This window comes from Ixodes scapularis, unplaced genomic scaffold (genome assembly GCF_016920785.2).
Source record: "Ixodes scapularis isolate PalLabHiFi unplaced genomic scaffold, ASM1692078v2 PGA_scaffold13__105_contigs__length_92229423, whole genome shotgun sequence".
Taxonomy (NCBI): domain Eukaryota; kingdom Metazoa; phylum Arthropoda; class Arachnida; order Ixodida; family Ixodidae; genus Ixodes; species Ixodes scapularis.
The window spans coordinates 49265240-49278538 of record NW_024609839.1 but is presented as its reverse complement, the minus strand read 5'-3'; the positions used below and the strand labels follow the sequence as shown (position 1 = coordinate 49278538).

Genomic DNA, 13299 nt, shown 5'->3' with positions numbered 1-13299 from the left:
CGGCGTCGGCGTAACCGCGCGGTGCATCATGGGAAATGTCCCATAATGCACCGCGCGAGCCCCCCACCAAGGTCACGTGACCTCGTGGGGGGTCACGTGACCCCCCGAAGTCACGTGACTCCCCTGAGGTCACGTGGCCCCCCTCCTCGAGGTCACGTGACCCCCGCCGATGTCGCGTGACCCCCCGATGACGTCATCGTCACTGATGACGTCACCGGCATCCACATCGTCATCGTCATCATCACTGATGACGTCACCGGCATCCACATCGTCATCGTCATCATCACTGATGACGTCACCGGCATCCACATCGTCATCGTCATCACTGATGACGTCACCGGCATCCGCATCGTCATCGTCATCATCACTGATGACGTCACCGGCATCCACATCGTCATCGTCATCATCACTGATGACGTCACCGGCATCCACATCGTCATCGTCATCATCACTGATGACGTCACCGGCATCCGCATCGTCATCGTCATCATCACTGATGACGTCACCGGCATCCACATCGTCATCGTCATCATCACTGATGACGTCACCGACATCCGCATTGTCATCGTCATCATCACTGATGACGTCATCAGTGACGTCACTGATGTCGTCACCGGCATCCGCATCGTCATCGTCATCATCACTGATGACGTCATCAGCGACGTCACTGGTGACGTCACCGACATTCGCATCGTCATCGTCATCATCACTGGTGAAGTCATCAGTGACGTCACTAATGACGTCATCGGTACCCGCATCGTCATCGTCACTGATGACGTCATCAGTGACGTCAGTGATGACATCATCGGCATTGGGGGTCACGTGACCCCCAAGGTAACGTGACCCCCCCTGGTTAGTTTAACCCACCCCCCCAGTGCCCTTCCCTCCTCCTCCTCAAGAGCTGCGCTCTAATTCGGCGTTACAGGGAGTTGTAAGCGGCTTTCATTTTTTGTTCTTTCCTTTTTGCCTCCAAGGCTTTGGGGATTTTTTATTTCTCTTAGAAAATTTTTGTTACAGGGGAAATTGGAGGCCGAAATTGTTAGCGCACCGCAACGTAAAGCATATGGAGCGAAAGCTCGCGCTGCAGAACCCAGGAACCCTTGGTTCAATCTCCGCCCCCGCCCATTTTGATCCGGATGAGCATCGTACCAGAGTGCGGTAGTGCATCAGTACTGTGTGGTGCACGTTAAAGATTCCAGGCTAGCGGTCATACTGCACAAGATAACTTCCCCCTCTATAGAGTGAGTAACAATGTCCACTCGACATACGCTGGCAGACGAAACTCAGCCCTGTCTAATTTACTAGTCAATTAGTTTCGTTTTGGCTCGGAATTGACGTTCCGTGTTTCTTGGTTTATTTCTCCGATGTTTTCTTTTTTTTTTCTCTTTTTTTAATAGGGGGGTGAGAAGGGGGGGGGGTATGTTTTACTAAAAAAATTCTGTATTTTTCTTTTTTCTGGTGGTGTCGGATAAAAAGAAATGCGTATGGGGCTTATACAAGTGTATGAAAAGAATAGAACAAGGGTGGTGGCAGTGTTCCTTAGCATCCAGAGATTGTGCGTCTGACCGTTGGTCTGACCCGAATTCTGGGGAAACGTCTCACTACAAATAAAAAAAAAAGAAAAATAAGACACAAGATAAGGTCGGTGTCGTTTCCCAGAAAGAAGTGACGCGGTCAGTTCAGTGCGGACGGTGTCCTGGGTCCAAACAAAATAACGCTTTGTAATAAATATTTATTGGCGCACTCTAAAAAATGCACGTGCGTCTGCTTTTCCGCACAACACTTGGAAAGCCAATCAGCGCAACCTACGGAGGCAGCTCAGCGAATGACGATGCCGAAACATATGTTTAGACCAAAAAACGCAGTCTGAGTTGTGACATTAAGCAATGCAAAACGTCACGCTTGGATTGCTTAATGTCACCACTCAGACTGCGCTTTTTGGTCTAAACATATGTTTGGGCATCGTCATTCGCTGATCTGCCTCCGTAAGTTGCATTGATTGGCTTTACGCGTGTTGTGCGGGAAAGCAGACGCACGGGCTTTTTTTTAGAGTGCGGGAATCTTGCTTTTTCCGTGTTAAAATATAAGCTTCAATAGGGCCTCATGCGAAATAGCTTGGTGGTCTGACAACACTGTGAGCGTCGCCATATTGAGTTTGTCAATCGTCGTCAGAGAACACCGAAGCTGCCGAAGCACTGGAAGCATCGGAAACACCCCGTACGGGCAGTGTGCGATGGCAGGGCCGCGGTGTTTTCCGCCTTCCGACCATAGAATGTGGCCAAACAGCCTGACTAACTTGCCTCAGCTATCGGACGAAACTCTCGGGGGATTTTGCACGATGGTGACAACCTCGTCAAAGCAGCGAAGCAAGTCCTACGTCTTTGCTGTGGAAGCCTACACAGTGCCGTCTTCCGTGCGGACGAACATCTGCGATTCAAGGTACTGTGAACTATGGCCTCTTTGTTTAACATCCTTAATAGGTACGGTGCTTAATACTTTGTAATCAAAGAGTTGCGGCTGTATGCGTACGTGTGTGTGACGAGCGCTCTGCGTGCATTTCGTAGCGCGCGCGGGCGTGGTATTGGCGCGTTCACACCGGCGATGCGATCTAGTCGCGTGATTACTTTCATCACAAAAGCGACCATTGCGGGAAAGAAAGCGACACGATTTGAGCAGTCGCTACAGGCGCAATCCCACCGGCCTTTTTTGATGCAATCTAGTCGCGGACCGGCTGTTCGGAGCAAGAGTTTTCGAGAAGCGACTCGCCAAACGAAGGCGTTGAACTGGCTCATCGCGCACGCCAGTGTGACTATCTAATTTTTTTGCGATGTGATCTAGTCGCATCGCGCGACTGCTTTCATCGCCGGTGTGCACACGCCTGAAATCGGACGCATGGGCCCGTGTTTCTTGCGACGCACTGACACACTAGTGACAGTTATCGCATTGCAATTTGCTGTTTTCATCGCCTTTCTTGGTTGTTTTTTTTGGCGGCCGGCCAGCAGACGCTTTCACGTACTGGCACAAGTCTTTCTGCACCCCCCCCCCCCCTCGCACACACGCACAATCGCTCTGTGCAAATAAAGACCGTTATGAGCCATGCGAACACTTGACGCTGTCTCGTATGCTTGTCTGCTCTAGCGTTACAGCCCATGACAAAATGCTGTATGAGGGGTGGAGGAGGCCACGGCAAAAGGGTAGATTTTGGGGGGAGAGCCGGGCCCCATGGGTTCCCCCCCTGGCTACGTGCGTGATTGTATCATTGTTATTAGTAGAAAAGCAAAAAGTGAATTGAGTGCAGCTTGGTAATTTTTTTTTTTTTTTTTTTTTGTATTGTTGCAGTTTTGGGAGTCGGGATCGTCTACGACCGAGAGGTGTGCTACCGGAGCCAGAAAAAGCTGTTCTGCCCTACAACGTCCTCCTGGCGTTCAAGGCTGACAGCGGTGAAGTTACATAATCAAAATGCGCGTGCCCTGCTGGTGCAGGGGGTGCGTGCAGCCATGTACTTGCTGTTCTACGGCTGTTTATTTTGTTGAAGAAAGAGGGATTTAAAGAGGCACCACCTGAGCTCCCATGCACAGAACTTCCCCAGCAATGGGGGCGCCCTCGCCGACAAGGCATCAAGCCGATGAGCGTCTAGGATGTAGACTGGAGGAGTTCTCGGGAGGGTGGCATGGAGATGGCAATGCCAGTGCCGCTCTACGATGCACGAGCTGAGAAGCAGGAGGACGAACAACAACTGCAGTCTTTTCATGCACTAGGAAGGGGCCTCGAGAACATTGGAAACTTAGACTTCGCGTCAGTTCTCCTAGCAGCACGAAGGCAGTCTGTGGAAACAAAACTCGGACCTGCCCCTGCCGGCTCTCCAATGTCCTACCAGCAAGCTCAACTACCTGCAGGCTTCACAACATGGATGTCGGACAACATTGTCATGGGAGCAGGCACCATGAGCTTGGTTCCAGCACCGTCTCTCTTCAACAGAGCTTCACAGCCCACATTCCCTGGCGGGTTGAGCGCTCAAGAATTGAGCCTATTGAAAGTAAGTGTTGTTGATGCGGATGACATGCCATCAAGGGTGTCATCAGCAGTACTGCCACAGTGCCCATGCTGTTCTCTCCGGCGGTGATAGGGTAAATCATTTTGCTGGCTGTGAACAGTGTTCCACAACAACAATGGCACAAGTAAATGCGTCTTACACGTAGTGCACAGATCGTAAAGATAAACCACAGCCGCACTGAATGCACACTCTTTCTTACGGCCTTTAGTACTATTGCGGCCTCTGTTAGCTGTAACACGGCAGCCGTGGCTGATCCCTACCCCTGCGACTCATAGCAGTTGCTCTCTGAAACACCGCACCTAGTCTGTGCGCCAGAATTGTCCTTCCAGGTTGCGACCACACAAGGTCACAACCTGTAGTGAGCATGCGCAGGTGGAACAGTGGATGAGAAGAGCTGCAGCGCCTCATGCAGAACGGCATGCATGCTTCTGCAATTCCGAAGGTGGTATGAAAGCACAGGAGTTCAGTCCGGCCGTGGAAAAACAAACACAAGTGTTGTAACATTTCACTAGTGTATTTCACGAAGCAGAGATCGGAAGGTGACGACGACGACGACACCGTTCAGGGTAACCCCGTTTTGGTTCTTCCATAATTATGCTTCAATAGCCTGTAAATCGTGCTCCTCAGATCAGATTATCACGATCCCCTACGATCCCCTACCACCAGTGAAGCATACGATCCATATGCACAAGGGCCTCCATCGAGGAGGCGAGAACATCTGCAGAAATGTCCGCCGCGGAACCGAAGACACAGATTGCCCTTGAACCAGACAAAGAGCAAGCAAGTCCATGCACGTTTCTGAAAGATGATGATGAAATTCCGCTAATGGAAACCAACTCTGAAGCAATCAACAGCTCCTCATTGACAATTCTGTCCATTCACAATGATGACGGCATAGAATCTGAGGACGGCGAATATGAAATCGTACAAGGAAAGAAACGACGAAAGACGAGCAAGAGCGAAGCATCATCTTCCAAGGATGGCGCCAACCTGCAAGTAGGATGCACAGTACTGTTCACCCCTACTGAGAATCACAAAGTAGAGTCACTCAGCAAGTTAAAGCTCACACACTACCTGAACAACGCTGCACCAACCATGGTCACTGTTGTTCGGATTAACAAAGCCCGAAACATTGTTGCAGTTGATGTGAAACGACCAGCATTCAAAGCCGAGCTTCCCAAGCTAAACAAGCTCTGCACAGTGCCCGTCAAAGCTTTTATACCGAACGACCGCTCAAACTGTTTTGAAGTCCTACGCGACATTGATCTAGATTGCACAGAGCAAGACGTAAAGGCCCAACTTCAATCTTCTATCGGCATAGTACAAGTTAAGCGACTTGGCAAAACATCGCCTGTCGTACGGGTAGCATTTGCAGGAAAACAGGCACCTCAGCACGTCAAGGTGGGACTTGTAAGAACCGAGGTCATTCCCTACAGAGCACGCCCCCTGCAATGCTATAAGTGCCACAAGTTCGGCCACATAGCAGCTGCGTGCTCATCAGAATCACAAGTATGCGTTCGACGTGGAGAATGCCATAATGGCATGTGTGAATCCAAACTCTGTTGTGTGAACTGCCAAGGAGACCATGCCTCTAACACAGCAGAATGTCCGATCAAGGCAAGAGAGACAGAGGTGACAAGATATAAGCTAGAACACAATACGACATTTCGCGAGGCAAAAGAGGCGATACATGCTAGGAAACAAACAAGCAAGCAATCGTCCCCGAAAGAAAAACATCAACAGAACACCAGCATCAAGGCTGTGCCACCAGCAACTGCTGAAGAGTTCCCTCCGCTTGAAAACCGGAACACAACCACTACTCTTGATGATGCCGCAACAGTCACACAAGAAGGTCCCCAAACATCCTCATTTTGGGAGAAGCAAAACATCAAAGCCATTACTTCACGCACACCTCCAGGTCCAAGTGCGTCGGTATCAACCGAAGCAAGCAGTGGAATAGAGCCAACCTTTCCGTTTAAAGCGATAATCACGCTAGTGTTTACCACTCTCCGCAAAATATTGGCTTCAATATCATCATCATCTACGCTTCATCAGGTGATCAGAGCAATCCTTTCATTAGAGTCTCTTATCTCTATGGTATTCTAAACCATGATAGGGGACACTAATAGAGTAACTACAGTTCGACTTCAACTCCATGCCTGTTTTCTCTCCAATGCAATTGTAACAGATAGAACACACGACTTCCAGAGTTCTACGACGACATCATGGCTCAGGCAGTCAATGCTATGGCTAAGCAGGGACTCTGATTGTCAGACATCTTACACATAGTGGGTTACCCCTTCTACTACAACAGGCTTCTACATCCCCAACATGCGCGTTACAGCCGAAAAGTCATGCCCGACCCGGTAGCTTGCAGTCAACGTCCATACACACCCAATGGCAGCCACCAATAAGAAAACTACAAGAAGCAACCAACGCCAAACGCCACTGTCCATCCTTCAGTGTAACTGCAATGGAATTCGGCAACGTTTACCGGAGCTAAGAAAACACTTGCAAGATAACACCTACGGCGCGCTCGCTATTCAGGAACCAAGAATACAACCGAATCTTCTCCGATTATCCGATTACATTTATTACCACGGCACCCCATTAAATGGAAGCGATGTACCAAAAACGGCCCTGTTTGTCCATACTTCGCATGCACCGATCGAACTCGATCTCAGTGACTTCAATACGGATAATTCTGAATTCGTAGCAGTAGAGATGGAGATTGCCAAAACCAAGTTAACCTTGGTCTGCTGCTACATACATCCCTCAGGGCATTGGGATCCTACTGTTCTCGTCGCGATACGTGCCCGCACAAAACATGCGATCGTATTCACGGGGGACTTCAATGCGCATTCGGAAACATGGGGAGACTCTAAAACGGATCAGAGAGGGAAAAACCTGCAACAGACCATCGACAATATGGGACTCAGAAACACGACGGCCGGAACACCGACATTCATTCGCGCCGGGGTACACGGGAGTGTGATGGACCTCACCCTGACATCGCCCAGCTTGCGACTTCCCACCAAACCTGAACTGGACAGCTGGGGGAGTGACCACGTTCCAATCATCATAGGAAAACTTCCGAAGTCCAAGCTGAAAACATGCCACGTTGTTCACTGGGACAAATACCGGGCACTACTCGATGAGCGATTCATGTCAGGGATCGATATCACTGAGCACATCATCTCGAACGCACTTGAAGCGGCCACACAGATTGCACAAGCGCCCAGCTCGAGACCTAACCCGGACCTCAAGTGGCTCGAACTAAGAGCTCAGAGAAGGAGGGCCCAGAGGAGATCCTGGCGCACGGGTCGCCCCGAGGACGTCTTGAAGTACCGACGGTTAGACGCAAAGTTTAGGAGACACGGGAAGAAGCTAGCCCGACGTCAGTGGAGGCTCCTCTGCGGTTCACTTCACAAGAGCGCCGGCGGGAGCAAAGCCTGGAAAATGGCAAACGCACTCGCGAGGCGACCATCTCCAAGAACACCAGTGCTCAGCATTGGGCTAGCGCGAAACCTCACACCTCTCAACATCGCAGAGCTATAGGCGGACGCTTTTATCACCGCTCCTACCACACCAATAACAAACCACACTCCGCGAAATTGGAGTAGTTTCTGCCAGCCTACAGCACCTCCCATGCAAATCCCAGACACTGACTTCAAGCTACATGAGCTGCAAATTGCGCTGCGCTCATCTCCACGGCACCGTTCGTCACCAGGATTGGATGGCATAACCAATCAAGCATTGAAAAACATCGATGAAATGTACCACCCTGCTCTGCTAGAATACATCAACACTATCTGGCGCACAGCACAGCTGCCCGATTCCTGGAAGGAAGCCGTCACAGTACCACTTCTCAAGCAAAACAAGCCTGCCAGGGAGATAACATCCTACAGGCCCATCTCTCTCACATCTTGGTTTGGCAAGCTGATGGAGAGAATGGTCCTGCGTCGCCTCGTTTACCACCTAGAGGCGACGCGAGCGCTTCCCGACTGCTTTGCGGGATTCCGACACCATCGATGTACCGCTGACGCCCTCGGGGACCTGATCAGCGCGCTCGAACAGACGAAGGCACAAAAATGGTCCGCGGTGATGGTCTTCCTTGACGTAAGTAAGGCTTTTGACGCCGTTCAGCACACAACTATCATCTCAGCCCTAAGAACACTTGGCGTAAAAGGAAGGCCATTCCAGTATGTATGTGCCTTCCTGAGTGGGAGAACAATGCGTGTCCGTGTCGGGAGCCTCCTCAGCGAACCAAGAAAGATCGTCAAGGGAGTCCCACAGGGCAGTGTTATACGTCCTTTGCTCTTCTTTCTAGCCATATCCTCCCTACCCACAGCAGCCAAAGTAGGCGAAAAACCCAACTACCCAATCAACATGGCGGTATACGCGGATGACGTTGCGCTATGGGCGACGTCCTCAAGTCACCGAAGACAGACAATGGTGCGAGAAGTGCAGCGCGCAATCACGAACACCATCTACAGACTTGCACAACTTGGGCTTAACACATCTGGCGAAAAATCGGTCGCTATCTGTTATGCCCCAAGAAGAATCAACAAGTTCAGGCCAAAGCTGTTCATTGGCACGAAGCAGATCAATATCGAAACAACAGCAACATATCTCGGGCTGAAAATTGACCAAAGGCTCACCTGGGGGCCAGCAGTGTAAGATGTCATCCTAGCAATGAAAAAACACACAAACATCCTCCGATCACTAGGAGGCAACACCTGGGGCACGTCACAGGCAATGATGCTCCAGATGTATAGAGGATTAATTCTAGCACGGCCTCTCTACGCATTGCCCTTTGTTACACTCCGCCAAACCCAACTCGAAAAACATTGAAAGAGTGCAACGGGTGGCACTCCGTGTATGCTTGGGTGTCCCCCGTAGCGCGTCATCCCAACGTACACTAGTAGAGGCCAACATCAACACCGTCGCCAATGCACTACAGCAACAAGCCTTGACACATCTGGTACGAATGAACAATTGCTTCTCGACCACCGCATTGGCGAAAAGAATCGCGGCACGGGAAGATTCGGAAATTGGCAGACAAGCAGCCACACTTGTGGACATCGCGGGCCAGCCACCTATCATCCCCAAGCTCCCAACAGGACACGATGAACCTGACCCGCTCCTCGTCGATCTCCACATCGAGGACCTGCGAAGCAAGAAAACTGCAGCGACTACCACTGCACGGCAGCTCGCCGAACACCACCTTGAGCGGCATTACGACGGCTGGACGCGCATCTTCACCGATGGCTCTGTACACCCTACCGACAAGACGGCCACCGCGGCCGCGTACTTCCAAACAGAAGCGACCTGGCTCACGGAGAAACTCTTGTTTCACGCCTCATCGACGACCGCTGAGCTAGCCGCGATTGGCCTGGCTGTGCGCGGCATTATCGCAAAGAACACCGCAACAAGAAGGTGGGTCATCCTCAGCGACTCCCAGGCTGCACTTGCGCTGCTCGGGAGCCTTCACCGTGCTCCTCCACTTGCGCTGGTCGGGGCGAATAATGCCATAAGACTCAAACAACTAGGACACACACTGGCATTCCAGTGGCTACCTATGGTCGGTTGCAAGCTAAGAAAAAACCGGAAATGCCTCTCAGAGGAAAATGTAATCCTACGCCGAGAAACGCCAGCCAATCGTTTTCTTGACGTCACGATTTTGTGGACCAATCGCGATCCTTTTGAATAAAAAAAAGCTCAACATGGCTGCTGGCCTTAGCAACGCGACGCTAGTTTCTCGTGACAATTATTCTGCTTTTTTGCACCGTGTTTCACGTGCCCGAGGTTACGCCACGAAATCTTAATGGTATAGGCTTGCGTTTGCAGCAGTTTTTGCGCGACAACGTGAGAATCCAGCGACGCTATCGCCAACGAAAATTTCGAAGCGGGCGCGAGGCTTAGCACTGCTGAGAGGTGAGAAGCTACGCCGGACGTCGTCTGCTTCGTTGGATTGTGCTTCTTGAAGAACCGCTTTGGTGTCGCCGGTAAGGCTGCACCAGGCTGTTTCGTCCAAGAAGAATCAGAGGAATTGCTTTCCGATGTCACCTCAGTGGGATCCATGACGGAAGACAAGGAGAGCGGGGCGCGGTGGTGGTGTCGATGACTTGGGAGGGTGCCGATTTGTCGAAACCCGAGAAGTATAATTATTCTTGTTTTCTATTCATCCAACAAAATAAAGGCACACATTTCGTGCGCAAAGCCCACAAAACTAAGTAAATCACCAAATATTTATTATTTGCAGGAACTATAAGTGCTTCGCTTTCCCCAGCGGCTTTCCCTCAATCGAAGGCGCTGGAAGACGGTATGTTAGACAGTATCTTGGACAGAAAATTAATTGGGAAGACGGTACATTGGACATGACTTTCATTTTTTACTACACAGCTATTTCGTTGACAAAAACGTATTCTAACTTATTTAAATGTCCTGAATGAATTAAATAAATAATGTAGTAGTTTAAGACACGTTTCCTGGAGGGAGAAAAAGCAACGTTGCTAGCAAACTACTTTCTCGACGGCGGAGGCACTTCAGATGGGCGCAATGCGCTTGTGGGTGGAGCTAAAAGATTGTTCTCAGGTTGCATCTGACTATAGTCACTGCGGCCTCTCTGGAAACGAAATTGCCGACCAGCTTTCATCAGAAGCACACAAGGACCTCACATTCCCGACATCCGCGGTTACTCGCTTTGCAGACGCCAAGCTCCTTATACGGAGGAAGATAACCAGCTTGCACCCAGACCCAGGCATCGCGTCGGGGGAACGCCCAACCAGGATCCCATGTGGCTTAGACAGGGCGACGGTCGCCGTGCTGCACCGTCTCAGGACGGGAAGCGCATTCACCCCGGTTTGGCTGCACCGCCTCAGGAGGCACATCGACCCCAACTGTGAAGAATGCAGTGTACCGGCGGACGCAGCACACCTCCTGGCGCACTGCACGAGGCTGGATGACCAAAGAACAGAGCTCCGTGCAAGGTACACCGCCCTCGGATTGCCTTGCAACACTGAGGAAGAAATGCTACGGCCAAGAGGACCCAGAGCAAACAAGGAGAGGGCTCTGAGGCACTTCATTACTTTCTTAGGGGTCACTGGCTTACTAAACCTCCTGTAGTGCTACTAAACCTCCCGCAGTGAGACGAAAGGCCGAACAGAAACGAAAGCGCAGCATTATATAAACACAAGATTCTCAGCACACGACTAAGTCATTGTCGCACCCTCCTGCCGGATTTCCGAACCTCCCGAAAACTGCGTTGCCACAGGACACCTAGAGGGCACACGCCACGGCATCGGCACAGCTGACCACTTCCTCTAGGATGAAGATAAATCACGATCATACCACCTTTCCAGCGGCTTGACGTTGAAGTGTTGGCGGTTCTATTGTTTTATTACGTATGGACATTGCACTTCCGAAAAATTTTTTACCTCTCACATCCTCTACTATACTATCTCTTTCTTACCCCTTTCCCTTCCCTTTGCAGGGCGGTGACAAGAATGCGCATACTAGCGTCCTACCAACTGTCCTGCATCCTTTCCAAGAGTAATTAAAATACATTGCCAAACGAAAAATGCACGAAGCACTGAACAACATTAAAATTTGGGGTCAAAATCAGATTCCATGTAGGGATTATCAGCGTAAACATCAAAGCAAGCTTCGCTTAACACCGATTCCCACATGATGTGGGATCCACATATTTTATTCTGTCCTGCTTTGTTTTGGCGGGGCGGCAAGCAACATTGTAACTGCACGGTGTACGATCGCTCCAAAGTTAGCCTGGTCACGTGCAGCCAAATTTGCGCTTGATGCCTAAGCGAGACCAGCTGCAAAACACAAAGCTAAAATGCATCTTAACGCCTGGAAAGACTTTGATGCACATTGACTTACTTTGTGGGGGTGGTAAAAAGCGTTCACAGTTTAAGAGTGAAAGGTTGTTCCAGCTATCAGTCGCAACAAGTGTAGCGATTGTAAGGTAGAGTAAATTTGCGGGTTTACATGCTGAACCAGCGAATGGCATCTGGCACGCCCCAGTGGGAGACAGGGTTAATTTAGACCACCTGGCAATTTTTGACAGCAACCCAAAACCAATCTGAGTTACACAGTGCCTTTCCGCATTAAGACTTAGTCAAGTTGCGGACAGCTCGGCCAATATTCAAACCCGCCGACTGGGGATCCATATGCTAGCACGTTGCATCTGAGCCACCTAGGCGGCTAGTGTGGCAAGTGTAAAATGCTGTAACCAAAGAATGAGCTGTTAAACACTTGTATCGTCCTCTCATGGCATATTCTGTTTTTCGCAGGAAATCCAGCTTTCACCAGAGGAGGCGAGAGATCTGGAGCGTAATACCAGGCAGGCAGCGACAGAGTCAACGCTGGAAAAAAGCACGGCTGAACAGACTAACTGCATCGCGTTTTGGATGTGTCATCACACGCAAAGAGTGGACGGAGAAGGGCCTCAAGAACCTAATTGAGCCAAAGGACCTGACACGCGTTCGTGCTGTTCAGTACGAGATAAGAAACGAAAGCATGGCCAAGGATCGGTATGTTGCTGTGATGAAGAACTATGGACACAATTTGTCAATTCAGCCCAACGACCTATTTGTAGATCCATCATGCCGCTGGCTAGGTGCAACGCCCGACGGACTAGTCTATGTCCCAGACGAGCTGTCGTCAGACTTGTACACGTTACTGAAAAAAAGTAACTGATTACAATTACAATTACTACAATCAAAAAAGTAACCGATTACCGTTACTGATTACTGCCTCCCAGAAGTAATTGAACAATTACTGCAAAGTAATTGATTACTTTTCAAGTTACTTTCACGTTACTTTTTATTGCGATGACAGAAATACACAAATACACAGTAAAATATTGCGTACACAATTTTGTTTGTTATTGTTCCCTTTTTTGTTTTCAAACCCGGACCTTGTCGTGTAGCTGACGCGTCGACCTAAGGAACAAAGCACACTAAAAAGTCAATAGCGAGTTGCCGCTTCCCGTCGACTTTATCAGCAATCTGCAACGAGATCCGGAACTCCCCAGCCAAGGCTGGTGGCGCGCTTGTAGAAGAGCGTGGCGTAAAAGAAAAAAGGATTTGCCGACTAATCCTAGTTTTATTTTTTTAGATGTTAAAAAAATGTCAATCATTTTTGCTCCATGGCTGAGTGACTATGCTGGTTTTTGTGAGAAAAAAAATTGTGGGATGAAAAATGTAATTGGTAATTGTGTAATT

General features: G+C 49.9%; 2 protein-coding genes across 3 annotated transcripts in view; both read left to right on the top strand.

Annotated features, from left to right (window-relative positions):
* Positions 1 to 13299, top strand: part of LOC120842302 — a 36688-nt gene that overhangs the window by 3316 nt on the left and 20073 nt on the right. The gene's annotated exons all lie outside the window — the stretch shown is intronic.
* Positions 2234 to 12493, top strand: LOC121045525. The gene is made up of 3 exons (XM_040502012.2): positions 2234 to 2439; positions 3340 to 3440; positions 12367 to 12493. Exons 1-3 carry the CDS (start codon positions 2234 to 2236, stop codon positions 12408 to 12410), a joined length of 351 nt encoding a protein of 116 aa, XP_040357946.1. The 3' UTR covers positions 12411 to 12493.

Excerpts from the sequence above, each read along its gene's own strand:
- LOC121045525 (XM_040502012.2), top strand. The coding sequence starts at position 2,234 with ATGGCAGGGCCGCGGTGTTTTCCGCCTTCCGACCATAGAATGTGGCCA. Across the intron at positions 2,440-3,339 it reads ACGAACATCTGCGATTCAAG|TTTTGGGAGTCGGGATCGTC; the intron begins GTACTGTGAACT and ends GTATTGTTGCAG. Across the intron at positions 3,441-12,366 it reads GGCGTTCAAGGCTGACAGCG|GAAATCCAGCTTTCACCAGA; the intron begins GTGAAGTTACAT and ends TGTTTTTCGCAG.